This window comes from Mustela nigripes, chromosome 5, assembly GCF_022355385.1.
Source record: "Mustela nigripes isolate SB6536 chromosome 5, MUSNIG.SB6536, whole genome shotgun sequence".
In the NCBI taxonomy this organism is placed as follows: Eukaryota; Metazoa; Chordata; class Mammalia; order Carnivora; family Mustelidae; genus Mustela; species Mustela nigripes.
The window spans coordinates 59,360,819-59,388,422 of record NC_081561.1 but is presented as its reverse complement, the minus strand read 5'-3'; the positions used below and the strand labels follow the sequence as shown (position 1 = coordinate 59,388,422).

The 27,604-nt window shown below is 55.1% G+C and overlaps 2 protein-coding genes across 2 annotated transcripts; one reads left to right on the top strand and one right to left on the bottom strand.

Annotated features, from left to right (window-relative positions):
* Positions 1 to 3,774: 3,774 nt before the first annotated feature.
* Positions 3,775 to 12,203, top strand: TMEM151B (transmembrane protein 151B). The gene is made up of 3 exons (XM_059400353.1): positions 3,775 to 4,297; positions 6,466 to 6,906; positions 8,117 to 12,203. The coding sequence occupies exons 1-3, from the start codon at positions 4,154 to 4,156 to the stop codon at positions 9,242 to 9,244; spliced, it is 1,713 nt and encodes a 570-aa protein (XP_059256336.1). The 5' UTR covers positions 3,775 to 4,153; the 3' UTR covers positions 9,245 to 12,203.
* Positions 10,852 to 27,214, bottom strand: TCTE1 (t-complex-associated-testis-expressed 1). Its single transcript, XM_059400354.1, has 5 exons — positions 27,105 to 27,214; positions 19,930 to 20,305; positions 18,446 to 19,014; positions 15,713 to 16,162; positions 10,852 to 13,143 (listed from the first exon to the last, which is right to left on the bottom strand). The coding sequence occupies exons 2-5, from the start codon at positions 20,207 to 20,209 to the stop codon at positions 12,934 to 12,936; spliced, it is 1,509 nt and encodes a 502-aa protein (XP_059256337.1). The 5' UTR covers positions 20,210 to 20,305; positions 27,105 to 27,214; the 3' UTR covers positions 10,852 to 12,933.
* Positions 27,215 to 27,604: the final 390 nt, after the last annotated feature.

The window sequence follows — 27,604 nt, the reverse complement described above, 5'->3', positions numbered from 1 at the left end:
CAATAAATAAATAAATAAAAATAAAAAAGCAGAATGGTCATTCTTCACAGGGATGAAACACTAGCTCTGGGCGGTTACGACATCTGGTTACCCCTAGTGATCAGGGAAGTTTAGTTCCTCATGGTGGGACCAGAATGGGGAGGCCCCAGACATGCTGGGCCATGTTCTCCTGAGGTCCCCACCACAGCCACAGCCCCAATGCCAGCACATCTTCCCTCCTTCCCTGTCCCTGCTTTCCCTGGGCCTAAAGGGCCTAGGGAGGTTGTCAGCAAACTCCACCCATATGGTGAGCCCCAATCCGTGCCCCATGATTCATCCCCTACCCCAAGTGCCATCAACCCAGGGGCAGCAATGCTTTTAGAATATCATCCCTAAGGGAACATCTCCTTTTTCCAACTCTGGCATTGGGGGAAGGAAGCTGGAGTGAGTGCAGACAGCTATGAACCAGCTTTCCTACTGCCTTCCACCATATAATCTCATTTTATTCCTTCGTTTGACAAATACATATAGGGCTTTTCCTGTATGTCTGACATTGGTCTTTCTGTTGGAATCAAAACTAAGTATCATAGTAACAGTAATAACCAACAACCACTAACCCCACCTCCACTCAAAAATGTCCCATGGTCCCAGCCTTCAAAAATCTCCCAGCAATTATAATACAGAGTGCTTACACAAAGACAGGAGTGAGAAGAGGGTGCCCTGGGGGCACACAGTGGGGTCAACTGCCCAGTGGAGTGCAGGGAAGGAAGGGGACTGGGGAGAAGAGAGGTACCCTGTGTGTGTGTGCTTGGAGGGGTGAATCAAGAGAGAAGCATGGTGGGCAGCCAGGAGGAGATGCCCCACTGCTCTTCATCCCTGTGGAGAACCACACTGGAGAAGATGGTTGAGCATGAGGCAGTGAGAAGCCATGAGGGGAAAGCCCAAGGAAACTGAAGCATCTCCTTCCCTTGAGGTCAGTGTGACTTCAGAGGTTTTCAACTTCCTCCCCTGGCATGTTCCTCTCTCATCCTCAAAGCCTAGAGCAAAAATACAGCCAGGAACTCTAGACCCAGACTACTTGGGCTCAGATCAGGCATTATCACATCCCCATCTTAAAGTTGAGAAGCTGAAACCCAGAGGGGAGAACTGAACTGCCCAAGATACAACAGTTAGGAAGGACAGAGGCCAGGTTCTCCTGTCCCTAATCCAAAACTTTGAAAAACATTTTCACTGGAACTTTCTTTCCTTTATAAAGGTCTAAGGAGTTGGGGCATCTGAACCCACTGCAAGGACACAAGAATGCAGGAGTATGCAATGAACCCCACTTGCCTTCAGATAGAGGCTGAATATAAGGAAAAACCTATCCCAATTCAGTCTGGAGTCTCACTTGGAACCTTAACAGGTGTGTACCAGCCCCTTTTCTGGCCACATGAGGTCAGCATTGAGTCACTGACGGCTTCCAGCACCTTGCCAGTACTCTGACAGGAAGCCCTTCAGGGGACACTTCAGAATGGGGAGAGGGATCATGCAGTGCCATTCTGAAAGATGACTTGGGGACTCTGACTCGGGCCTCAGCATGGTCAGGGCCCTGACTTCGCTTCCTCTGCCCCACCAGTCCTCTTCTCTCTCTGCTGTTTTTTTCTGGTTCCCTTTGTAGTGCCCCCACTCCCAGCTTCCATCCACCCCAGCCAGGCTCCTTCTTCTAGAAGCAGGCCCCGTTGCCATGGTGACCAGCAGGTCAGCTGGCTCCTTCCTTGCCCCCTCCCTTCACCCCTCTTTCCCCTAAGCTGCAAGGAAGAGTAATATGTGTGAATGGAGAAGCAGGGGTCAGTTGTCAGCAGTCCTTTATCTCTTGGGAGCTCTGGGGTTGGCCAAAAGGAGTGGGAAACAGAAGCAAGATTTCAACAACTAAATGGGGAGTGGGAGCCTCCTATCTGAGTTAGGCAAGGGTCAGGCTGGGGACTCTGCACTTTGTCTGCAGTGAGGACTGAACTAGGTGGAACAGGCTGAGACCAGAAGAGGGGTTGGAGTTAGATGTGAGGTAGGGTTTCCCACAAAATATGGGTGGGAGGCACTAGAGTGAGCCCCCAAGTGAGAGTCTTCCTCTGCCATGAGAATGAGGGAGAAGCCAGCCTCTTCAGGACCCCACCCTTCCTCTGTTTGGGTCTGGAGGATGGAATGACCCACCCATGGAGTGGAGGAACCTCAGACTGGATAGTTTGGAAGCAGTAGGCAGTCAGCCAGTGACCTTCACTTTGCCTGGAAAGAGGAGAATAGGCAAATGGAGCCGGACCAGGATTGGGTGTGTTGGGGGCGGGTGGGAGAGAGGTAGTGGCTCTTCTGCCTCAGGTAGCCATCCCAGCAGATCAGTGCGCTCACCCCCTGTCCCAAAGACTGGATTATCCAAAACTTTGCCTTAAGCTAACTTCCTACCCACAGATATCCCCACGGCCTTTGGAATGGGAAAGGTCTGGATTCTAGGACTAGCTCTGTGAGTACTAGCTTGTGACCTTGAATAAATCACTCACACTCCTTATACTTTGGTTCCTGGTGGGGATATAGGGGACCAATTACTATACGTCAAAGACTCTAATGTAGCACCGGGCACACAGCAGGATTCCACAGGGTGCACACATGGATTGAATATGCATACCCTTTATACTATTTTATCACAATGATTGGTCCCCCTCCCTATTAGACTTTGTGCTCTTTGAAGGTAGAATATCATATGTTTCATTTCTTTTTTTTTTAAAGATTTTATTTATTTATTTATTTGACAGACAGAGATCACAAGTAGGCAGAGAGGCAGGCAGAGAGAGAGGAGGAAGCAGGCTCCCTGCTGAGCAGAGAGCCCGATGCGGGACTCGATCCCAGGACCCTGAGATCATGACCTGAGCCGAAGGCAGCGGCTTAACCCACTGAGCCACCCAGGCGCCCCATATGTTTCATTTCTGAACAGAGTACACAGTAGGTACCTAATGCCTGTTTATTGAATGGATCCACCCAGGAATTAATGAATGCATGTCAGTTTTTTTTCTGCCTGACCCAGACAGTACAAGGGAAAAACAGTGTGGATGGATGGCAGGAAGGGGTAGGCTACTTGTAGTCACTCAGCCTGGCCTGCCATCTGTGATTTTGCCTCCTACACTCACAGAAGAAGGGCAGAGCCTTAGAGAGAGTCCAGGCAAATTCTTCAGTGCACAGATGAGGAAACTAAGGCTTAGAGGGGAAGGCACTTGCCCAAGGTCACACAACCACTTAATGGCAGAGCCAGGATTAAGAACTGGAATTTAGGTTTCCTGTTCTCCAGCCTAGGGCGACGCACACACTTCATTGCTTCTTTGGGGCTGTTCCTCTAGGGAAGGAAAATGGCTCTGTGAAGGCTGGTTCCCATGTCCTCCCCTCTGCCCTCTGTTAGTCCTTTCTCACATCTAGCTCCAGTCCTTTCTCTTTCATGCGATTCCATCTCTGCGCACTTGGATCTGGCCTTGGAAGGCTGGCTCCCGCCTTAACCCGTTACCACCCAACTGGAAATAAGGATCTTCCCTAGGGTTCCATGGCTCAATCTCCTTTCCCCCACCCTTGGCCCCAGGAACTTGCGGGAACCAACGATGGGGAGGGATGTTGGCTGAACCACTGGTGCCCCCTCCACGGAGAAGGGACGGAAGGAGTTGCCGCACAGATATTGCCAGGATGGGGGGTGGTGGTGGTGCGGTGAGCAAGGCTGGGAGTGGGGAAGGGGTGCGGGGAGCCCCTGTTGCTTCTTCTCCTTGGGGGGTGGCTATTAGGTAGGCTTGGGGAAGGCGGAGTTTGGGGGGCTGGGGGCGGGGCTCTTGAGCTGGGAGGAAGAGGGGGGGCGCGCTGGCTCCAGCTCGGCTCAGACAAAAGGCGGCGGCGGGAGCGGGCGGGAGGCGGAGCGGCGCCGCGAGGGCCTCAAGGTGACACCCGCCCCCGGCCCCGGCCCCCCCGGCCCGGCCCCCCAGCCCGCCTCCCCACCCCCAGCCCCTAGCCCCCTACCCCCGGTGCCCTTTCCAGGCCCCCTCCCCCCTGGCGGGGGGTGGGGAGCAGCGAGGGCCCCGCCCCCTCCCGCCCCCTCCCCAGGGCCCGCGCAGGATGCCCTCGGCCCCCGGCGGCCCCCCGGGAAGCCCTGAGCTCGACGCACCCCCTCTACGCCATGTCCCCCCCTGGCTCGGCCGCGGGAGAGAGCGCCGGCGGCGGCGGCGGAGGTGGCGGCCCCGGGGTCCCGGAGGAGCCCACGGCGGCGGCGGCGGCGGCGGCGGCGGCGGCGGCGGCGGACGAGGGCCCCGCCCGAGAGGAGGTGAGCACAGTCAGCGCCCCTTCCACAGGCGCGGCCGCAGCTTGGCCCCCCATCCCCCGCCCCGCGCGGCCCCCGCCGGTTCCGCCGCAGCGCGGCCGGCGCCCCGCACCCCGAGTCGGCCGCCGCAGCCGCAGTCCCGCGCGGATGCCCCCACCGGCGGCGGGAGCTGTCCGCGGTAGCGGGGAAGGGGCTGCGCCGGGGGCGGGGCTCGGGGGGTCCTGGGCAGGGGGAGGGGCCTAGGGGCGGAGCCTCGCGGACCCCGGGCTGATGGGGTGGGGACGGTGGCAGGAATCCTGTTTCGCCGAGGGGATGCGATCTTGAAGGCCAGGAAGGGCGACTTGTAGGGGCTACAGAGGCAGGAGAGTACCATGGGGAAATGGTGGTGGTACCTGAGCTGTGGTCCTGAGAAAGTCAAGTGTGTAGAGAGGCGATTCCCCCTGGGGTCACTGGGAGTGTGTGCACCTCTCCCTCCCAATATCCATGCAGTTCCCCCACTCCCAGGGGGTCCCTGAGCCCAGCAATCCTTCAGAGTGTTGGAAATAAGCATTTCCCTAGTACGGGGCCCCACTCTTCAGTCCTCTGAACCTGGAAACAAAGAGACTGAGGAGGGTGTCAGTAGCACTGTGCCCCCCCCCCCCCGTGCACACTCTTGCACACACATACACACTGCACTAGGGCAGAAGCACGTGGGCAGGGACAGACCTGCAGGTAGAGACCCTTTCAGATGTGTTCTCCGTGGGACACGTGCATACTCAGGCGGGCACACAAAGGTGCACATCTGCACACCCCCCAAGGACAAGGCTCCCAAAAAGGTCCATCTACCCTAATCTTGTTTGTATATGCTGTGTACTACTGCCTAGCCCACCTATCTATCTGCACTTCCAGATCTTTCCTCTCATTTCACAGGCCCAGGGCCCACTGCCTGTGACTGTGCCCTTCCTTTCCACCCTTTTCTCCCTTCCTGTGGCTAGCCTCCAGGTCAGGCCTGGGGAACTGGAGGAAATCAGGATCTCAGCAGGGGGGTGTCTGTGTTGAGGGGGGGGGGGGGCTCCTTAAAGCTAGACAGCAGGGAGGAGGAGTAGGAAAGCACAGCCCACCACCAGAAATCCAACTCAGTTCTCATCTACTAAGTGGCTGCTGGGTGCCAGCTCCATGGTGGGCACCCAGGAGAACTGAGACCCTGACCTCAGGAGCACCCAGTCTAGATGTGTAAACAACTCACTGGGGTGACCGTAGAACAGAATGGGCCAAGTGTTTTAATAGGCCCCCAGAGAGCTCCAGGAATCATTTTGACAAATGACTGGACTGCAGATGTCTCCCTCCCTACCCCTGTGACCCAGTGCCACATCCCTGTTCCCCAGCCACTTGCCTCTGCCCTTCTGAATATCTCCTTCTGGACTGCCTTCTACTCAGAGATGCCTCTCATCTTAGAACAGGGAAGGATGTTAGGGTCCAGGAAGGAGACTTACAGAGAGGGCCTCCAGGTCAGAATGTGGGGAGAGTCAGAGCTTGATGTCTCCTGGGCACCCCCTCCCACCCCTCCAAAGGAGGTATGAGACTAATTGTCTGTGAGGGATGGGGAGATGGATGGGTCAAAGAGGACTGGCTACTCCAGAACCCAGGACTCAAAGAACCAGGAAGATGTGAGGGCCCCACCTGTTAAGTGGGAAGGTGTTGTCAAATGGGTCCCTCCCTGCTTTCCTGGAACACCTGGAAGGAGTCCTGGCTGGGGACCTGCCTTCACTGACGCCTGTCTGTCCTCCCTTGTCTTCCCCATCCACACCTCCTGTTTCACGGCCATCTTACATCTGTCTTTGGACTCTGTTTCTCCGGGTGCCATCCTATCCATCTGTGTCATCTCTGCCACCGGGCCTCCTCCCTCCACCTCTGGCTCCGATCCCTCTCTGCCTTTTGGGTGTCTGTCTCTCTCTGCACGTCCCTGTATTGGCATTCTGTTCTCTTTCCCTGCCCCCGTGTCTCACTCGGGTCATTTCCTCATTTATCTTTGGTCCTTGGCTCCCCTCTTGGTCTTACCTTTCCTCCCCACATCCCTGTCTGCCTGTCATCTCTGATGCTGGCTTCTACACCTCCATCCATCTCTGTGCCGGGTCCTGCCACTCCGTCTCACTTTCCATTCATCTTGGACCTTCCCCTGCCCATCTGAGCAGCAGCGTCCCATCCAGCCCTCTTTCACCAAGTCCCTCTGCCGTGAGTCCCACTGGAAGTGCCTGCTGCTCTCGCTGCTCATGTACGGCTGTCTGGGGGCCGTGGCCTGGTGCCACGTGACCACGGTGACCCGCCTCACCTTCAGCAGCACCTACCAGGGCAACAGCCTCATGTACCACGACAGCCCCTGCTCCAACGGCTATGTCTACATCCCCCTGGCCTTCCTGCTCATGCTGTACGCCGTCTACCTGGTGGAGTGTTGGCATTGCCAAGCCCGCCATGAGCTGCAGCACCGTGTTGATGTGAGCAGCGTGCGGGAGCGTGTGGGCCGCATGCAGCAGGCCACGCCCTGTATCTGGTGGAAGGCCATCAGCTACCACTATGTCCGCCGCACCCGCCAGGTCACGCGATACCGCAATGGAGACGCCTACACCACCACCCAGGTGAGGGGTTGGAGGGGAGCACAGGCCAGTCCAAATGGGAGGGGGGTGCTGGGACCTGATGGACTACCCCCCAGGGGGAGGAGCACAGGTAGCAGTGAGCTCTTGTGGACACTGAAACAGGAGGGCAGTAACAACAGTAATAATAATAATAATAATAATAATGGTAAACACCAGCAACCACGCTCTGCCCGATGTACATGATAATACTGCATCATTTCTTTAATCCTCATTACAACCCTATGAGGTAGGTAACTACTACCCACATTTTACAAATGAGGAAACTGAGGCCCGGAGAGGTTAAGTACCCTGCTCAGAGTCATACCAGCTAGTATGTGGTGGAGCTGGGATTTGAACCCAGGTAGTCTGGTTCCAGGGTCTGTAATGCTTAGTGCTTAATGGCTGGAGATGGCTTCCCATGCACTACCTCACAGCATGCTCTCACCCGTTCAGTGAGGTGGCTGCTACCAGGTCCTCTTTCACAGGTAAGGAATCCTAAGCTCAATGACTTGCCCAAGGTCTGCAGCTTCTAAGAGGTAGTGCTAGACTCAAACACAGGGCCCTGGATCCCAAGTCTGAGGCTCCCAGAGGTGGGAGTCTGCTGGCAAAGAGGCGGAGGTAGGCAATGGAGGCCCCATGGAAAGGTGGGGATGGGGGCTAATTAGCACAGCCTGGACCCGCCAGGATTAGGCATTATTAGAACCCTGCGGGAAGAGATTTTTCTCAGGGAAGGGTGACTTCCGTCTCAGTATTGGAATGGGTAAACAGAAGCCTGGGGCCTGTGAGAATCAGGAATGGTTGAGAGCTAAGGTGGGAACAGGTAGACCGGTCGACAGAGCGCTCCTCGGCCCACTGGGGAACACACTTGTAAAAGGAAAGAAGGGGCAGCGTGAGTCTTGGGAGACGAGGCAAAAAGGTTGGGCAAACCCGACGGGCAGTTCAAGGCCAGCGCCTGACTCCCTGAAGAAGCAGCGCTTAATTCAAATTAGCATGCACACCGGGAGGTGTGAGTTCCCGCCCGTCCTCCTCTCTAACCGAAGACGCTGAGGACCCGCGTGGCTTTGCAAAGCAGATGATAAGATCCCACCCGGCTCCAAGCGGGCTCGAAAGTGGGGCGGGCTCCGGGGTTTGAGCGGGCAGCAAGAGCGGCGCGATGGGGCGGACGAGGGTGAGCCGACAGAAGCGACTCCTGCCGCCCTCCCCGGCGCCGTAGGTCTACCATGAGCGCGTCAACACGCACGTGGCGGAGGCCGAGTTCGACTACGCGCGCTGCGGCGTCCGCGACGTGTCCAAGGCGCTGGTGGGGCTGGAGGGCGCGCCGGCCACGCGCCTGCGTTTCACCAAGTGCTTCAGCTTCGCCAGCGTGGAGGCCGAGAACGCCTACCTGTGCCAGCGCGCGCGCTTCTTCGCCGAGAACGAGGGCCTGGACGACTACATGGAGGCGCGCGAGGGCATGCACCTCAAGAACGTGGACTTCCGCGAGTTCATGGTGGCCTTCCCGGACCCGGCCCGGCCGCCGTGGTACGCCTGCTCCTCGGCCTTCTGGGCCGCGGCGCTGCTGACGCTGTCGTGGCCGCTGCGCGTGCTGGCCGAGTACCGCACGGCCTACGCGCACTACCACGTGGAGAAGCTCTTCGGCCTGGAGGGGCCTGGCTCGGCGAGCAGCGCGGGCGGCGGCCTGAGCCCCAGCGACGAGCTGCTGCCTCCGCTGACGCACCGCCTGCCGCGGGTCAACACGGTGGACAGCACGGAGCTCGAGTGGCACATCCGCTCCAACCAGCAGCTGGTGCCCAGCTACTCGGAGGCGGTGCTCATGGACCTGGCGGGGCTGGGGCCGCGCTGCGCGGGGGCGGCGGGCGGCGGGTACGCGCCCGCGTGCCGCTATGGCGGGGTGGGCGGCCCGGGCGCGGCGGGCGTGGCCCCGTACCGGCGCAGCTGCGAGCACTGCCAGCGCGCCGTCAGCAGCTCGTCCATCTTCTCGCGCAGCGCGCTCAGTATCTGCGCCAGCCCGCGGGCCGGCCCCGGCCCCGGTGGCGGCCCGGGCTGCGGGGGCAGCCGCTTCTCGCTCGGCCGCCTCTACGGCTCCCGACGCAGCTGCCTATGGCGCAGCCGGAGCGGCAGTGTCAACGAGGCCAGCTGTCCCACCGAGCAGACGCGCCTGTCGAGCCAGGCCAGCATGGGGGACGACGAGGACGACGACGAGGAGGAGGCCGGGCCGCCGCCACCCTACCACGACGCCCTCTACTTCCCGGTCCTCATCGTGCACCGGCAGGAGGGGTGTCTGGGCCACAGCCACCGGCCGCTGCACCGCCACGGCTCCTGCGTAGAGACCTCACTGTGACCTCCGCCCCTCCTCCCCCCGCCAGGCCCTCGGTCCTCCCTCCTGTCCCCCGTCGGACTGTGTCCCTGGCTGGTAGCAGGGGGAGTCGTGATGGTGACTGAAGCTGTGCTGGGCGCGGCGCGGGGAGCCAGGAGGCGAGGGTGCGCGGGACGGACCCCGATGGGGTCCGGACCTTCCGCCTTTCCTGTACATAAAGAGACCGATGGTGGGAGGGGATCGGCGGCTCTGGAGAACCCGCAGCCCGGGCACGGTCGGCTCCTTCCAGCCTGCCGCTCGGTTCTTAGGGGGACACCTCCCCTTTTCCCACGCACACTCGCACACTTGCGATTTCCCGTCCAGCCTTTCAATGGATCTTCTGACTGTTAGTGGCGACTGTGCTGTGTGGCACCGCCTGGGGCCCGCCTCAAGGGCGAGGCTTTGGCTGTGCAGCTGGGGAGGTTTAGAGGCATGGGGAAGGGAAACTGGGGCTTTCCTTCCTTCGCAGCCTAGCCCCACCAGGGCCTTTCCCTGCGGAGGGAGCGGTGGTGAACAGCAGGGCTGGCTTCCAACCAGCTAATGAATTCAGCGGGTCTGAGACCGGGGCCAGATGTCAGCCCCGGTGCTCCATCTCAAAACCGTGCAAATGTTGCTATCCTCTTCTTGGCGCTGGCCCCAAACATCGGGGTTTCCTTTCTGCCACTCCCTCCACTGCTGTTTATTTAGCTGGGTCCCTGGAGTGTGGGTCCTGGAGGGACTGCGCTCACACTGCTTGCGTCACCCTCCTCCCTTGCCTCTTGCTCTCTGGCCCTGAAGAACAGTTGCCCAGGGAGGAGGGAGGCAAAATGTGGACAGTATGCACCTCAGTCCTGTCTCTAAATTCTGCAGCGTCCTGGCAGCAGCCTCCTGACCTGGGGTCTGGGAGGACTCTCCCTTCAGAGGGGTGGGATACTGCCACACACCATCATTAAAGCTGGTCAAGATGAATGCCTGGGTGGGAAGAGTGGGAGACAGACCCCGGTGGCAAAGGGGGAACTCTCGCAGCAGGTGGGAGTGGGCAGTGGAGGGAGATGGAAAGGACAGCCAACGGTAGGGGTTTCTGGGGTGAAACCTTTCCTTGCCTTCCCCAGACTTGTGGGGGATGGTGGTGTGAAGAGCGGTTTGTGCCCCCACACATTACCTCTTCAGGGCTGAGGTTGTCTTCAGGAGTCCTGGCTGGAGAAATACTCAATTCTAGGGGCAGGGTCAGAGGCAGAAATTCTCTAAATCTTGCCCAACCCCTCTGTCATCTATCCCATGTGCTGAAGCCCTGCAGCGTGTCCCAGGGTCTTCCAAAGGACACCCTGCTACCACCGAAGATCGCGGGTCCCACCTGCTGTTCTCCTAAAGCTCTGAGGCAGCCTTTTCTCCCCCAGCACTCCCACCCTGATGTGCTTCAGTGTGCATGTCTATGTGCCCCCTGCCCTCCCAACCCCCCTGCCTAATGCATTCCCAGTAGACTCAGTGCCCAGGGACTGAGCTCACATTTCAAGCTGGAGAGAATAACCCTGGGGCCCGCCAGCATCGCTCACACCTGATGCTCCTCACTTCACCGGAGCCGCCAGAGCTCCTTCTTCCCCTTCTTGAGCCTCCTCTCCCATCTTCCTCCAGCCTAGCCAGGACTACACCTGCCAAGGGCATGACTGCCACCTATGCAACATCTCTGGCTCTCCGTCCCCTTTTCCCCAGGGGATTAGGGAGGTTTGGATTGTAGGGACACCATGGCCCATGGCCCATCGGGATTGAGCTTTACTTTCCTGTGGAGATGGCTAAGTGGGAAGGCAGAGGTGGCCGGAGAACAGGAGGCTTGGGCAGGAGGGAACAGCTGCCCACTGAGTTTCCCTGGGTCTGGGCACCCGTGGCCACCTGAGTGCCGTCACTGAACCTGCCTGAACCCTGAGTCTGTGGTCCTTGGAGCCCTGGCGGTTGGAGCACCCCTCTTTCCTCTGAAGGGACATCTGTGAGGCCCAGGTGGTGAGCTGTGGCCGCAGGTCCCAGTTCTTGGCCAGCTGGCCCCGGATGTCATGCCCTTTTGTGGAGGCAGCCTGGCCACTTCCCGGCTCCAAAGAGGGAGGGACTCAGCTCCTTCTCCCTCAGGCCCATTGCTGAGATGGAGCCTGAGCTAGGAGGAGGGGATGGGGGGAACCCTGTTATTATTTTTGCCTGTATTGACCATTTCTGCCTAGGTCTTCTTACACAGACAGCCTCACCTTCCACACACGCACAGACTTAGAGAGAAACTGATTCTTTGGTCTATTTTCTTGGTAGCTTTATTGATTGCCAGGGAAAACGAAAACCAGAAAATTAATTAATCTCTAAAATTAAACTTTACACTGAATGTTCTTGTTTCTCTAATTAGAACTTCTGCTAGCAGCTGTGGCTATGTACACACACACACACAGTCGCTGACACACACCCTCACATCTACACGTTTGCACTCCAGAACTGTCAGAGGGTGTCAGGCACAGACAGACTCTAGGTTGCCCAGACAGGCACACAAGTGCAGTCGCTCCCAAGCCCCCTTTGGTGCTCTGCATAGCGCCTGCTTGTTGGAAGGAGTCCTGGGGAGCAGGCACCCCTGGGCTGTGGCTGCAGCCTGTGACCCATCCTGTGGAAAAACCACAGGTCTGGAGGCTCTGGACCTCTCAGCGGGAGGAGGAGGGGAGACGGGGCTCAGCCTGAATCTGTCAGGTCCTCCTGTGGCCATGGGGGCTGATGTGACTTCTGTGGCAGCCACAGAACCATGGGGACTCTTGGAGGGCCACTAGAAGGCTCCATATGTGCTGAGGACAAGGGCTTGTGGGGTGGGCTGGGCCTGGCTGGGGAGAAGACAGGTCTCTGTCATTTGGGTGCATCACACTGTGGCCTTTCTGTCGTGGATTTCCAAGCGCAAAGATTGTACAAATCAAACTGGTGGATAATAAAGTTGCAGATGACTCACTGACTTTCCTCCCCAGTGTGGCACCTCCCCCACACTCTACTCCCAGCAGAAGCTCCCTGGTGGGGGCAGTGGTCTGAGTCCCTCCTGTCACCTCTGTTTCCCCCTTGCTGGGTTGTGGGGGGTGGGGTGGGGTGAGAATTAGGGGATGGAGTGGCTTGTAGAACGCATCAATTTAGCAGAGTCAGTGAGTCAAGGAACAGCAAGGTAGCATTGACAGGGGTGAGGGTAGAAGAGCCAGGCAAAGCCCTGCAGTAGCCCAGGGAGAGAGAGAGACTGAAGCTGTGAGTGTGCCCACGTGTGCAGGCACGCACATGTTTAAAGATAAAGAAGTCCAGCACCTATTTAGCAGAGAGGAAAATGGTCAGGGGAAAGGGGGTAGAGTAGGTAAGGGAGATGGACAATTTCCATGGGAGAGTCTGGGCTGGCACAGGCTTTCAGAATCTTCTCTGCCTCCCCTAACCCTGGAAGAAGTCAGTCATTTCAGGGGTTCTGGTAATATCCTCTTCCAGGGTACAGAGGATGGGTCCCACTTCATACCCCTCTCTCCCTCTATCCCAGTCCCCTCCCCACTTCAGGACTTTTCCCACATCACCCTTGATCACTCTTCCCAAGGATATCCGTGGTCTCTCCCTTCTAATATGTCACTCTACAGCAGGAATGACCGAGCATGAAATGAGGAGGGGGCTAGGGCAGTGGTCCAGGTCCCATCACTGCCCCAGCCCTGTCCCCCACCTTATCCCGCAAGGTTCTCAGGGCCCTTGGCAATGATTGGGGACATGAAGTGGCCAGGATTCAAGGTCCGCTGGCGGGCAGCTTCCCGGTTGGCACAGAGAGCCTGGCCAATGAGGTACTCGCTCTCCTGGGCTACATCTGACAGGCGTAGGTCAAATTCCAGGAGGGTCTTGTTTTCTAACATGCCTTCCAGGAGCTGCTTCCCGCCATCCTGGGAGAGGAGTACAAGGGAGGGGGCCATTTCATATCATTACCCAGGATCACCCTCGCACATGTGTGTACACACACATACATACCTTTATACAAGGATGTGACTAGAATGAGTTTCACAAAACAATGGTTAACCTTTTGTGCAGCACACTAATGTGTTCTATGCTATCCTATCCCATCCCGTTCTATTCTATAAGAAAAACGGTAATCAAGACTTACTAAATTGATTTTTCAACCCTCATGGATTGAAAAACATGGCTCTGTGACAATGATGGTAATGGCCCTCCTCCGATTCAGCCATGGGTGTGTGAGACAAATCTGGCTAATGACATTTGAGGAGGACCTATAGAGGGAGTGGCTTCTGGGAAGGCTCTTCTCCCTCTGAAAAGAGAACAAGAGAGAGGGGTGCATGGCCCAATGTGAGGAGCAGCAGCCATCTTGGGACCATGAGAGAAGCACCCAAGAGGATGTGGCCATGTGGCTGGGTGGGCAGAGCAGATGGTGGCAGTGAGCCAGCGAATTTATCAACTCCAGACGCCCCCTACCCTGGGGCTTCTGATTATGGAACATAATGAATATTGTTTAAGCCATTTCCTGGTTCAGGTTTCTGTTAACTTGTAGCCAAAAGCACCCCTAGTGGAGATGTGTGTGTGTGTGTGTGTGTGTGAGAGAGAGAGAGAGAGAGAGAGCGCGCAAGACTGTTCTCTTGATGGAGGGTCTTCCTCACTAGTCCTCACAGCTCCAGCCGCTTTGGGGCTGGGTGGGCCATGCTCTATGTAAGACTTATGTGAGAGGCAGAATGGTTGTGTTCCATGGTTGTGACCCAAGAGCAAAGCCAGTTTAATGGGTTGCAGATGCATTTTTTAAAAAATGAAGTAGAATAGAAAATAAAGGAAAATATCAGCATCTATCACAAGCACTAAAAGTACATTTCAATGATACCATATTGATGTATATGTTCACTAGGTGTTCGATAATTGCATTTCTTATTCTGAGACTTGGTCAAGAAAATGAGAGACATCATCTATCAGAAAGGACCCAGGTGGGGCGCATGGGTGGCTCAGTGGGTTAAGTGTCTGACTGCTGTTTTCTGCTCAGGTCATGATCTCAGGGTCCAGAGATCCAGCCCAGCATCAAGCTCTGTGCTCAGCTGGGAGTCTGCTTGAGATTCTCCATCTTCCTCTGCCTCTGCCCCTTAAGCACACACTCTCTTTTTCTCTCAAATAAATAAATAATATCTTTTTAAGAAATATTTTATTTATTTGAGAGAGAGTTAGAGAGCATGCACGAGTGGGGGAGGGGAAGGGGGAAAGGCAGAGGGAGAGGGAGAAGTAGACTCCCTGCTTAGCAGGGAGTCTGATATGGAGCTTGATCCCAGGACCCTGAGATCATGACCTGAGCTGAAGGCAGACATTTAAGTGACTGAGACACCCAGGTGCCCCAAATAAATAAATCTGGTATTCAGCCAGTCCTGAGTTTTAATCACAGCCCTGCCACTCTCTACTGACTGGGTGCTCTTAGGCAATTCACTAGCCTCTCTGAGACTCAATTTTCCATCTGTAAAGTGGGGTTAAGAATACACATTCTGGGGCACCTGCATGGCTCAGTGGGTTAAAGCCTCTGCCTTCACCTCAGGTCATGATCCCAGGGTCCTAGGATCAAGCCCCACATTGGGCTCTCTCCTCAGCAGGGAGCCTGCTTCCCCCTCTCTGCCTGCCTCTCTGCCTACTTGTGATCTCTGTCTGTCAAATAAATAAACAAATAAATCTTTAAAAAAAAAAGAGTACACATTCTAGGGGTGCCTGGGTGATTTAGTCAGTTGTGTCCAACTCTTGATTTCAGCTCAGGTTGTGATCTCAGAGTCATGAGATCAAGCCCTGTGTCAGGCTCCTGGCTCAGCCAGGAGTCTGCTAAAGATTCTCTCCCTCTCCCTCTCCCTCTCCTTCTGCCCCTGCCCCATCTCTCTCTTCTCTCTCTCTCTCTCTCTCTCTCTCTCTGTCTCGCAAGTAAATAAAAAAATCTTACAGGAAAGAAAGAAAGAATTAATTCATATTCTATTTGGGGCGCCTGGCTGGCTCAGTTGGTAGAGCATGCAACATTTTCTCTTAGGGTTGTGAGTTCGAGCCCCATGTTGTATGTAGAGATTACTTAAAAACAAAACCTTCAAAAAAAAAGGGGGGGGGGAATACACATTCTACTAGATAACCAGGAGGAATAAAGGAACACTGAGGGATATCAGTGCCTAGCATAGGCTATAACCCTGAATAACAGTAACAGCTAGCAAGATTGATATCCTAGCCAGCACCTGCAATGTTAACTGCTTTACAAGTACAACGCATCCTCCGAGAAACAACTAGTATCCCACTTAGAAATAGATACTATTATTATCCCCATTTTATAGATAAGGACATGGAGGCCCAAAAAGGGTAAGTAATTTCACCAAGTGCAAAATGGCAGAGCTGGGATTAGAACCAGGTGAAGTTTGTGTTGTTAAGAATTACCCTGGAAGCACCCCAAGGCAGTTGGGTCCCACACCCACCTCCCAAAGGCCTTAGAAGGGTACGGCTTACCAGCCCGATGTGGTTGCAGGAGAGGTTGATGCTGGTGAGCGTGGTGTTGACGGCAAGCACCTGGGACAGCAGCGTGGCAGTGGGCTCAGACAGTTCATTGCCCCCAAGGTGCAGGGTGGTGAGGCACCTGTTGGTCTGCAAGGCGTGGGCAAGTGCCTGGCCGCCCTCATCCTCAATGCAGTTGAGGCGCAGGTTGAGGGAAATGAGGCTGGTGTTGTGTGCTAGGGCATGAGCCAGAGACTGTGCACCAGGTGCCCGCACCTGGTTGTTGGCCAGGTTGAGCACGCGTAAGTGGCTGTGGCTCAGCAGCTTGGCTGCAGCACGTGCGCCCCGGTCCCCAATGAGGTTGTGCGACAGGTCCAGCTCCTCAAGGGCAGGGTGATCCAGTAGGCTACGAATTAGGATGCGGGCCTTGTCATCATCCACCTTGCTTCGGGTCAGCCTGAAGATCTGTGGGCAGGTAGAGGGTATGTGGCAGCTGGCAGCCAGGGAGAATCTGCCTGCCTGCCTGCCTGCCTTCTGCAGGTAGAGGAGGGGGGCCCCAGGGAGGCCTGAGGTCCTGCTCACCTGCTGTTGGCCCCCTGAGTGGCCTTTGGGCACAGCAGAAATCCCCCACATGGCAGATTCAGTGCAGACCTGACAGAGGGCGGTAGAAGGAAACCCTAGCATTTATCAAGAAATTACATGTTGGACATGCTGCTTGAAGGTATCATAACCATTATGTTGAACCCTCAGCAAACTAGGTACTTTACAGATAGAAAATGAAGGCTTAGGGTGGATGGATCATTTGTTCAAGGTCACATGGTGATCAAGCCCCAGAGGCAGGTTTGAATACAGGTCTGTCTGATGCCCCAGCCCCTCGTTCTGCCCTCTTCAGCTGGCTAAGATCCACCATGGCAAGGAGAGGAACTCTTGGAAGGAGATGCCAGGGTAAGAACCAGGGTGAGAGACAGGAAATGGAAGGATGGAGAGAAAAGATGAAAGAATGCGGTAGGACTAGCATGGGGAATACTAGAGATGGGAGCCCTAACCCTCCCCCTTCTCACCAGCTCCCTCTACTCCTCCCTCTTCCTTGAGGCCTCTCCACCCTCTTCCTGTCCTTCAGTCCCCTTTCTTTACGTCCCTTTTGTCCCTTTCGGCCAACTTAGAGCTTCTTGTCCCTCTTGTCATTTCATTGCACCTATCTGGCCGAGCTCCAACTCTGGATCAACCCCACTCTCTGTTTGCTGCATATCTGTGCCCAAGCAACCGACATGATGCAAAATGTCACATGACAGGACTGGTTGTTATTGCCGGAACCACCAAGAAACCCGCAATGCTGTGTTCCAACTCAGCCCTCTTTCTCTGGACAACGTACTCTCTCCTCCTCTGAAACAATAATTTCTTTTTTTTTTTTTAAGATTTTATTTATTTATTTGACAGAGGGAGATCACAAGTAGACAGAGAGGCAGGCAGAGAGAGAGAGAGAGAGGGAAGCAGGCCCTCTGCCGAGCAGAGAGCCCGATGCGGGACTCGATCCCAAGACCCCGAGATCACGACCTGAGCCAAAGGCAGTGGCTTAACCCACTGAGCCACCCAGGCGCCCTGAAACAATAATTTCAACCTTCTCCAGCTTCCCCAAACTTCAGGGGATAGTGATTCAAAACCCTACAGCCTCCTTTCAGCAATCAAGTCTCCTCCGACCACCCTGGCCATTCAATGAGAACCCCTCATTTTCCTAATACCAAACAGTAGTCCACTGTTACCAACCACATCCACTCTCTCCTCTGCCCAGAACCAACTGTCCCACCACCATCCTCAACCCCACCCCTCCTGCAATCTCAGGAAATTTCCTTGTTCAGTGAACCTGTGCCTTTCTCCTGGACTCAGCTGCGTTCTTGCTATTGGAAGGAGCTTTACACTGGTTTTAAACACATGCCAATGTCTTTTAAAGAAAACCCCAACCCTTCATGTGTTACTGATTTCCCCTTCGCTCCCTTCACAGCCAAGTTCTTGAAAAAGCTGATCACAGCCATCCTGTTTCCTCACTTCCCACTCTTTCCATAAACCACTAGGATCTGGTCCCTGTTTCTGGTACTCCACTGACAGTTCCATCTCTGTGACCTCCGGGTTTGCTAAATTTGGTCCTTAGCATCACCCTCCCCCTTCGATGCCTTCCCCTTTTCTTGAAACGCACCCATCCCTTGGCTCTGTGACTCAGGGCTACATCCCCCTTTTCCTCTTTCTCTGATTTTTGGGCAGGCTTTCCCCCTTCCAACCAGAATATTTGGAGCATACTTTACTAAAAAAAATTATTCATTGTGTATTTGAGTTTCAGATTTAACTGGATGTCTTGTATTTTTTATTTGCTAAATCTAGCAAGCCCATCCTAGTTGTAATTTCACATTTACATGATTGCTGATAAGTGCCTTTTATCCCACCAGACTGTTAGCTCCAGAGGGCACAAATAGTATAATTTTGCTCCCTGTTGAATCTTCAGCACCTAGGATAGGGCCTGGAGAGCAAGTGTTCCTTGGATGAATAAATGGCTCCTGAATTGTGAGGGCAGCGCCCTGTTCATCTCAGCATCCCCAGAATCCAGCTTGGTGCCCAGTGCATTCAAAGACACTTGGTCAGTGAATAAGAAGGAAATGGGGGGAAGAAGATGGGGATGGAGGAGTTGGAAGAGGAGGGGAGAGGGAATCAGACAGGCGCTGAGAGTGGGAGGTGGGGGAAGGCAGGGCCGGCTGGTACCTTGAGGGTGTGGCATGCTTTGATGGTGGCCGCCAGCGAGTGGCAGTCCCGGTAGGTGAAGAGGAAGAGGTTCCACTCAAAGTTCATGCCACAGTCCTTGACCCCGTACACCAGGTCCAGCTCCTCCAGGTGGCTCAGGCCAGCCACCAAGTCACACAACTGGTAGTGGTCCGTGGCGGGCTCCTCCATCTCCACCTCGCTGCCTGAGTCGGACAGCTCCCCGCTCCGGGGTTGGGGCGGGAGCCGCACGGGCGGAAGGAACTGGTCCACGCGCAGCCCGAGCACGTAGTTCCCACAGAGCGGCAGCAGGTCGAGGATCACGGCAGGGTCCGTGGTGCTCGGGATGAACTGTTTGATCAGGTTCTCCAGGTGCCGCTCGAAGAACAGGCGCTTCCAGCTGCCGCCGTGCCTGGCCACGTGGCACACGGGCCAGCGCTGTTCGCAGCAGCGGCGCCAGTAGTTCTCGTCGTCGATCAGGTTGGCGGTCACTGCCAGAGGCAGGGCGGGTGACAAGTGGTTCAGCACCTTCTGCTGGTGCTCTGGAAGCAGCTGCTTCAGGATAGGGTTGTCTTTGGGAACAGGAAGGAAAGCAGGAGTCACAGTGTTGGGGAGCCTTCTACCTGATGCCGGCGGCCGGGCCTGCCTAGGGGCACCAAGGGAATGCAAGACCCTCTCTGGCACTCAGGGAGCCTCAGTCAGAGAGGGGAGACAGCCTTTACTCCTAGGGAGGCTCAGTTTAAGGGGGGAGGGGAGATGCAGCCCCAGGCTTTGGGTGTTCCCTGCCTGAAGGTGGACAGCTTAGTATCTGGTTTCCCAGAGCTCCCAGTGTGAGCAAGGATCTCTGGTCTAGCCCTCAGTGATCACTTGGTCTGATGCAGGAGATAATCCTGAGTTCTGAGATTCCCAAATGATTTGATTCATTCATCTTAAAGCAAGATGTTTGAGCACCTACTGTGCACTAGACACTGTTCTAAGGGGTGTGGATATAAGAGTGAACAAGACAGAGGGAACCACTCCCTCTTGGGAGAGGAGGCAGACAGTAAGTCAGTCGGGCGAATATATTGTAGGTTAGGGGGTGGTAGGTGCTATAGATAATATGATGATCCTGTTCTCAGAGCACCCCGTCTGCTAGGAGAGGCTGGCTGCTCCTCTTTGCAAAGGATGGCCATTTGCAGAGCACAGAGTACAGAACAAACCAAGAACATACACACACTGGAGAAGGCCAAGGGAGTGGAGGATGGTCCACCAGGAAGGGCTTACTGGAGTTGGTGTTCGGTAAATATGGTTTGGGCTGGGTTTTGCCAGAGAGAATGGGAAAGGTGTCTCCCACCCCCCGCCCCGCCCTGCCCCAAGCGGGACAGCCATGTTGAGAAAGGCTGGGGCTGCCCCAGGACCCAGCCTCTGAAGCCGTGCCTCTGGGCAGTCCCACCCATCCTGTCCTACCCCTGGCCTTTCTCTTCTGCCCAGGGTGGGGACAAACTCACTGTGGAAGTTCTTGACGATGTGCTGAATGCAGAGCTCTGTGAGGAGGGGAACGGTGGACAGGGACCACTCGGGATCCTCAGCTATAATCCGGCGCATCCGATGTACTTTGGTCCCAGAATTCCAGCCCTTGGACTTGTTATGGGGTGGGATGATTGAGGGCCTTGAGGGCTGGGGGCCTGCACTCGAAGTCTGGCCTGCAGTGGAGAACTTGTCCTGCATGGAGATTGAGGATCGGCTGGGGACCGACAACAAGGTCGATGTTGCTAGGGTTTCCTGCATATTGTGGACTGGCAGCTTCCGGACACGTAGCCCCTTGGCAATGGCCTCGTGATGAGGAGTGCCTCACACTGGCAGGCCCTTAATGCCCTTGGGAACCTGGAGGGAGAACAGGGGTGCAGGGCTTAACTTTGGAGGGCCTCAGTGGGCGTTTAGCAAGAGAAGTAGCACAGAGTGGTTCTCAAGGGTCCATCTCTGGAGTAGACAAGATCCAGGCACAAATCCCACTGGCTAGCTGTGTGGCCCTGGGCAAGTTACTGAGTCTCTTATATTTTCATGTGCCTCCTCTGTGAAATGAGGATGGCAGTTACCTCTAAGAGAAGCAGGACAAGTGAACAACGTAAAATAACGCATCCAAAGAAGCATAGCATACTGTGACCCGTACAACTATAGCAAGGGGCAGGCCCACATTTTGGATAATAATACGCACACAGCAATGATAAGTAATTGATACATGTTGGACACTTTCTTAGGCACTTAGTTTAAAAAAAAATTTATTGTATTTATTTTACAATACAGCAACTGCCTAACCAGGAGGTTGGAGTTGAGGACAGCATGCCAAATAGAAATGCAACACATATCAAAATGCAAGCCACATATATTATTTATTTAAAAATTTCTAGCATCCACATTAAAAAAAGAGGGAAATGGGTGGAATTAATTTTATGTTTACCCAGTATGTCCACAGTATTATCCTTGGAATATGTAATCAATATAAAAATTAATGAGATATTTTATATATTTTTTTATACTATGCCTTCACAATCAGATGGCTCGATAGTCACGTGTGGCTAGTGGCTACCGTTTTGCATAGTGTAGGCAGAGAGGAAGATGGGGGGTGGAGGTGGGCTGGGGGACCAGACCCATGCTCCGTCCAGGGCACCTTCCCTCTTCCCCTCTGAGCGCTTTGTTCCCCCCCACCACCACCAATATCCCCATCCAGTCTTCCTAGTTCTCCCAGCCTCCCGACATTCCAGACGGCAGCGGGAAGGCGTGGGAGGCGAAAAGGCAGCTAAATCTGGGGCTGAAGACAGAAGAGAGGATGTATCTGGGGCTGGGGACCCTCCTCCGCGATTGTCCATTCGTGACTCCTTGCTGCATCGGAGCTGCCCCGCGGCTGCAGGCTGAAATGGGGCCGCTCCGCACCGAGCTCCTCCTCCCGGCAGTCTCCCCTCCGATTTGCTCCCTGACTCGGTGCACTGTGTAATGCCCGGTGGGAAGGAACACTCTGAACTAGCAAAGGTGTCCTTGGCAGATGGAGGGGACCAGATGGTACTCCCCAGTCCACAAGGCATTGCAAGGAGGAAGAGCCTGGCTGTGTGCGGGGCCGGGGTGGGGGTGGGGTGTGGGGGTGGGGAGACAGAGAGAGAGAGAGAGAGAGAGAGAGACAGAGGGTGGAGGGGTATGGGGCAGTGTAGGGAAGGTATCTATGTATTTGTGATAGCCTTATGCAAATCCAATGCAAACTCACAAACTGATTGTGTCCGGATTTGTGGAATAACCAGCTGGTGCATTTGACTAATAGCCCCTCAGAGGGTGTGGCTGGGAGGGGATGCTGCTTGGAGGTGCCAGATGACTTGGCATTTCTGGCTCTGCCGGTGACCTTGGCCAATTAACATATCTGAGCTTTAGTTTCCTTATCTGTACCACCGGATAATATCTTCCTTCTGCAGGCGGGAGTGGAAATTCCTCTGAGATAATGTCTTAGGCCGGTACTGGGGGTGGCGGGGTGGGGGGAGGGGAAGTGCGTTGAGGCTGAGGGTGGGGGACAGAGGTCTTGGGTTGGGGAGAGAGTACCTTGGAGCTCCACCTCTGAATGCTATCCTTGAGTGAGGCCCTTCCCTATCTCCAGAGGGAAGGCAGCGGACAAAGGGGCTGTGGTGGTGTTTGGGCTGGATTAGGATGGATGGGCCTGGCAGTCCATCTTTCCTCCACACAAGGAGGAAAGAGACAACAGGCCAGCCCTGTTCCTGCCAGCTTTGCCTCTGGGCTCCTGGGGCTCCCGCCAAAAGTTCCCTCCAGAATTCTGGCTGAAAACATTTCTGGCATTCTCTCTGGACCAGGATGTATCCCAAGACACACTGTGGGCCACGCCCAAGGGACCAGAGCCCAGCCTGTCGCGGGGAGCCCCAGGTCTCTGGCTGGAGTTGCCCTGGAGCCCACTCTCTAGGTATTTCTCACAAGGGTACCTAGTCGCACCATCCATCCAGGGAGGCCCTTCCCTCTCCTAACTCCTGGGAGGCCACCTTGTTGGGACACACCCCACCTGGGGTCAGGTGAGCTGCCCTCTGGACCTGGTAGGTGCACTTTCTAGGGCTTCATTGTCTTAGGACCCAACATCTCTTCCTGAGGTCTGGTCTTCATCTTTCTTGCTACTCTTTGGAGCCTGTGGCCCCCTCTGGGCCTAACACCGCAGGACCCACCCCAAGGTAGGCTCCAGAGTCCTGAGCCCTCTCCTCAGAAGGAAGAGGCAGAGTGTCCCTCCATGTGCTCCAGGTACATGATACTTGTAGAAAGAGCCCCCACCGTCCTGCAGCGTTTACACAAACTCCGTACTACCATGTCTGATGTCATTTGTAGGGCAAAGGTCAAAACCACTAACCTCCTAATAAGGTCAGAATTGACAGTTTTCGCTTTCCCCATCACCTATATAACTCATCCCCCATCCACCTCCGCTCAGATTAACTATTGTTTGTTAACTAACTGGAATTTAAAGAAAAACTTAAAGAGAGTAGAAAGCATGGTCCCTCCCTGGCTCTTATCAGACCTCTGTACCTGTATCCCTTCAGTGATCAGACTGACCACCCTCCACACCTACTCTAAACTGTGAGCTCCTAGAGGTGCAAGGCGGGGGGGTGGGGGTGGGGGGGAGGTGGAGGGTGCGAGGGATGCCGGGAGCTGGTGTTGGAAAAGGTGTTGGAGCTGCCCCGCCCCCTTCTGAGAACACACTCTGGCCAATAGGAGTGTCCCATATTTGTCCGGGTGATTGGCTCAGGGATGCCTGATGCCAGCCAATCAGGGCCCTTCTTGGGATTTGTTAGAGCAGCTGAAAAGATGGAGGTAGACACCAGGGCGGATGTCCTTCAAGAGTATTCTCCTGCTGTTGGAGGCGGTTTTCCTTCCCTGCAGCAGGAGGGAATGAAGTGTGGGGGAGACCAGCAGAAAAGAGGGGCGGCCAGAGAGCACCCGGTACTTTTGGTCCCCAAGTCTGACGTCCCTGGGCGTTCCAGAACTGCCTGGCTCCTCAGCAATGCCTCTGATTTTGAGACTTACTTGGCAGCCTTCTAATAGGTCCCTTTTGCTGAAGCTGAGTTGGGTTTCTAACCCCTTTGTGACCAAAGGGTCCTGACCGTTTGGATAGGCTCACAGTTTGGTGAATGGAATTATGGAAAAAATCCTACGTCAGTAGATGCGGTTCAATGCAGTGGCTTAAGACCAGAGGCCCCCAGGTTTATTACACACAGGGCCTGGCCTCTAACTCGGGGGATTCTATCTCTCCTGATCACTCGGGATCACTCTAGCCTCCCCTCTCATCTCTCCAGCCATAGGACATATCAGCAACCTGAGCTACATGGCAAGTAGCAGTTACAAGCTCCTTTCAGAGCTTTGCTGTCATATGGGGCTTAACAGCCACTCTGCAGTGGACAGGGGGCGGGCTTCTCAGCCCCATTGCAGGGATGGAGAAGTGACTGGTGCTTGGACATCTAGGAGGGCTGGGCCCAGGGTCTGAGGGCAGTAACCTCCTTCTCACCACAGTACTCTGCTCTTTGTGAAGTCACTCCCCACACTTTTCCACCCTCCGCCAGGAAAGAAGGCATGTCCCTGCTCCCTGGGAAGCTGGGGTCCTATCTTTATGCAAAGAGAACCTGTCAGGGAAGGCTTCCCCAGGCCAAGAGAACAACCAGAACTTGGCACCCCGCTATGGAAATTTCCGGCCCCTAACTATATACATATATCTAAATAAATAAAATACATATCTATCTCCCTTACCAGTCATCCACACCTCAGTGTGAATGAATTTCAGATCCAAAAAGGCAAGTTAGGAAGGGGGCAAGGAGAACACACCACTGAATGTGGAGAGCGCACGAGTCAGAGGGGGCCTGTGATGACTCCCCCTACTCATGGGGCAGCCTCAGTCTGGCCTAGGCATCAGCAGTCTGCAGCTGAGGGTGGCAGCAGGTGGCTGCTACCCTCCCTGGAAGCTTGAGGGATGGATAGATACCCATTAGCCAGGGGCCCAGGGGCACCTTGACGCTCCCAAGGGCTCAAGGAGGACAGCTCCTGAAATGGCAACCACCTTCCTTCTTGGAGCTTCGAATCTGTAGGGAAACTGTGGGGCAGACAGAGAATTCTGTCTGGTGGAATAACCAGCTGGTGCATTTGACTAATAGTCCCAGAGTTTGAAGACTGGAAGTGTGTTGAACACTCTGACCCTTCTCTGGGGCAGCAATCTTTTCAGACATTCCAGAGAGAAGGTTGGGGCCCTGACGAGTGATTGCCTCTTGTGTCACCACCTGGTGTCCCTAAGGGCACAACATACCCGAGGATGGGGAAAGTGGGGGTATAACCTGTGACCTTTCCTCTCCCTGCATCAACCTAACTCAACACAGGACCACAGTCCATGTAGAAAGGCCAGTCCTCCCTTCAACCAGGTCCCCACGCTGTGTCCTTGGGACCATGGTCCAGAGGCCTGAAATCACATTCAGGCCCTAACTCCCAAGTGTTAGGTGTTAAAGTCCACTCTCTATGTGCCCAAACACAGGTAATATAAAGGGACAACATGCCCCTGTTCAGCTAGCTTGTCCTCATTTTTGATGGTTTGCGTCAGCTGGATGAGTGTTCCGGGAACCATATCCTTGCTTATACACAGCTGTGATTTATGGACTGCGAGGCTGTCAAAGCGTTTGCACACCAGGAGGCAGCTGGCTAAGGACTCAGGATTGCCTTAGGGCCAATCTCCACACGGTCTTGAGCCCCCAGCATCTGTGAGACCTTGGGTAAGTCATTTCACCCCACTAAACCTCCATTTCTTTATCTGTAAAATGGGGATGGAAACGAATAGTACTGACTTCCTAAGATTATCCAGAAGATTAAAGGAGTTGATGTGAGTGAGACATTTCATGCAGTGCTGGGCCCAGAGCCAGCATTCAAAATATGTAATAGATATTGGGATGAAGATGTTACAGGCCTCACCTACATATGTTTATTGAGAACTATTATTGGGGACTATTATTGCTATTATGACACTATTATCCCCATCGCACAAATGAGGAAACAGGCTTAAAGCATAAGTAATTTGCTAAGCTGCACATAGCTTGGGAAAGCTAAGTTTTGAGTTGATACCTGTCTAAAGCTGTCTGTTACTTCCATGTACAAAAGCATAGACAAATAATGAGCTGTTGGGGTTGCTTCCTAAATTGGTGAGATTGGGTGTTCACATCACTTTTCCAGTGGGCCTCCCACTTCCCCAGCTCATGAGCTCTTGGCATCTCTGTTTAACCCTTTTGATGCTGGCCTAAATAGCTCAGGCTCCCTCAACCCCCTAATTCACTGCCAGGCACCAGGCTCTTCCACAGAACTGAGCCATCGCCTGTATCCTTCAGCCTTCTGGGGACCCAAGAACACCCTGCAGAGCTGTGCTCTCCTGCCCCATGGCTCACATTGGGCGCTTGATGTTCCTCACAGACCTGGGATCAGTGCCTGAATGTCTAGCGCACTCTTTCCTCTTGGATGTCTCAGACTTCTCTACTCTTCTTAAATCCCCAGTTAAATCTAACTACCGTGGGCAGAAGCTTCTCCCCCTGCCCAAAGGGGAAAGTTGAAGAGGCTGGAGGAGCACCCTCTCCCCTTTCTGCTCATCACATCTCTGGCCCTCATTCTCCCCTGCCTTCCTCTTAGCTGAGGAGCTGAAGCACCTCTGTGCCCCTGGCACCACCCCCAGGGGTGGCTCAGCTAGATGGGTTCTGCTCTGCACCCACTTCTCCCACTGTGCTTCATCTACTTTCTCAGCTTCCCCTTCCCTTAGGATGCCAAGGAGAACCCTCCCTGGGCATGTCCTCCGGGGACCTGGGCATTTGTCTGACTTCCCCTGATGTCTTTCGTGCCCCTATCAGACCCTACCGCAGGCCATATCACTCCCATTCGGGAACACACAGTTTGTGAAATCACAAAAGAGGGACACCAAAGTTTTCTGACAGAGCCTGGCCCAGCATGCTGGGTGACTGGCCCCCGTGAGACAGCACATTTAATCACACCCCTGGGCCTGGCCCTCCTCCCAACTCCTGACCACTTGGTCTGTTGTCTTAGAAAAGACTCCAGAGTATTCGCTTCCCACCCCTGGATCCTGCCTTGGGCTCAGACACCCAACAGGGAAGCTCAGCTCCAAAGGCCATCGAGTCCCTCCCCCAACCTGCCTGGGGTGAAGAGGCCCTTGCTGATCCTTGGTAACCAAGGGAAACCAGTCATGCTTTGAGAGGGAGGGAGGAAGGGAGGTGCGGAAGCTAATGGACCTGCAGGAAGGACTGCAGCCCGGAGGAGCTGGGGGTGGGAGTCAGCCCTGAGAAGGCTGTGGCACAGGGCTCAGGACTGCTTTCCTCCACGAACTTACCGGATGCTCCTTTCCCCTTCCTTCTTCTCATGGTGCCCCCACCCCGCACCCCTTTACTCGAAGACCCTTAACCTCTGGGCCTGTAAGCAGATGTGACCGTAAAGGGGGAGAGGCAAGAGTTCCGCCTCGAATGGGTGGGGGTGGGGGGCCTTCTGAGGGGACAGACAGGCCCGGAGCCAAGCCAACCTCAGGCAGGCGGGAGTGGGGGGCAGGGGGAGTTAGGGAGACCCCGGGGGGAGCGTCCTCTCTTCCGGGGTTCACCTCACCCACTCTCGGTGCCTGGGCACTCACCTTCCTGCCGGCCCCCGGGCTGCCCCGCCGGTCGTTAGGGACGCCCCGCGTCGCCAGGGGGCGGGGCTGGGGGCCAGTGCGCATGTGCGCAATATACCCGCGTGTGCACAGGGCGCGTGCCGCTGTGTGGATACCGCGAACTCTGTTGGCAGGGGTGCGCTTTCTGGTTCTGGGGGACATGTTTAGGAATAGATGGGCTTTTCTGGGGGAAGGTGAGGAGTGGGAGCCAGGACAGGGCTCTTGGACTGGAGTGCTGTTCCTTCTTGGTACGTTTGTGTGGAAACGAGGTCCGGAAGTACAGTTTTGCAAGCCCACAGGGCTGAGCAAGCAGTCGGAGCCCCAGCAGAATCCTCGGCATCCCATCCTGGCAGGGACTGGTCCCCCTTGCAAGCCCTTTCAACTGGTGCAATTAGAATGAGAAACCGTGCCAGAAGCCATGCTTTGCGCTTATAGTTTTAACTAAACGGCCCCAGAACTTGGTCACCAGGGAGCCTTTGGCT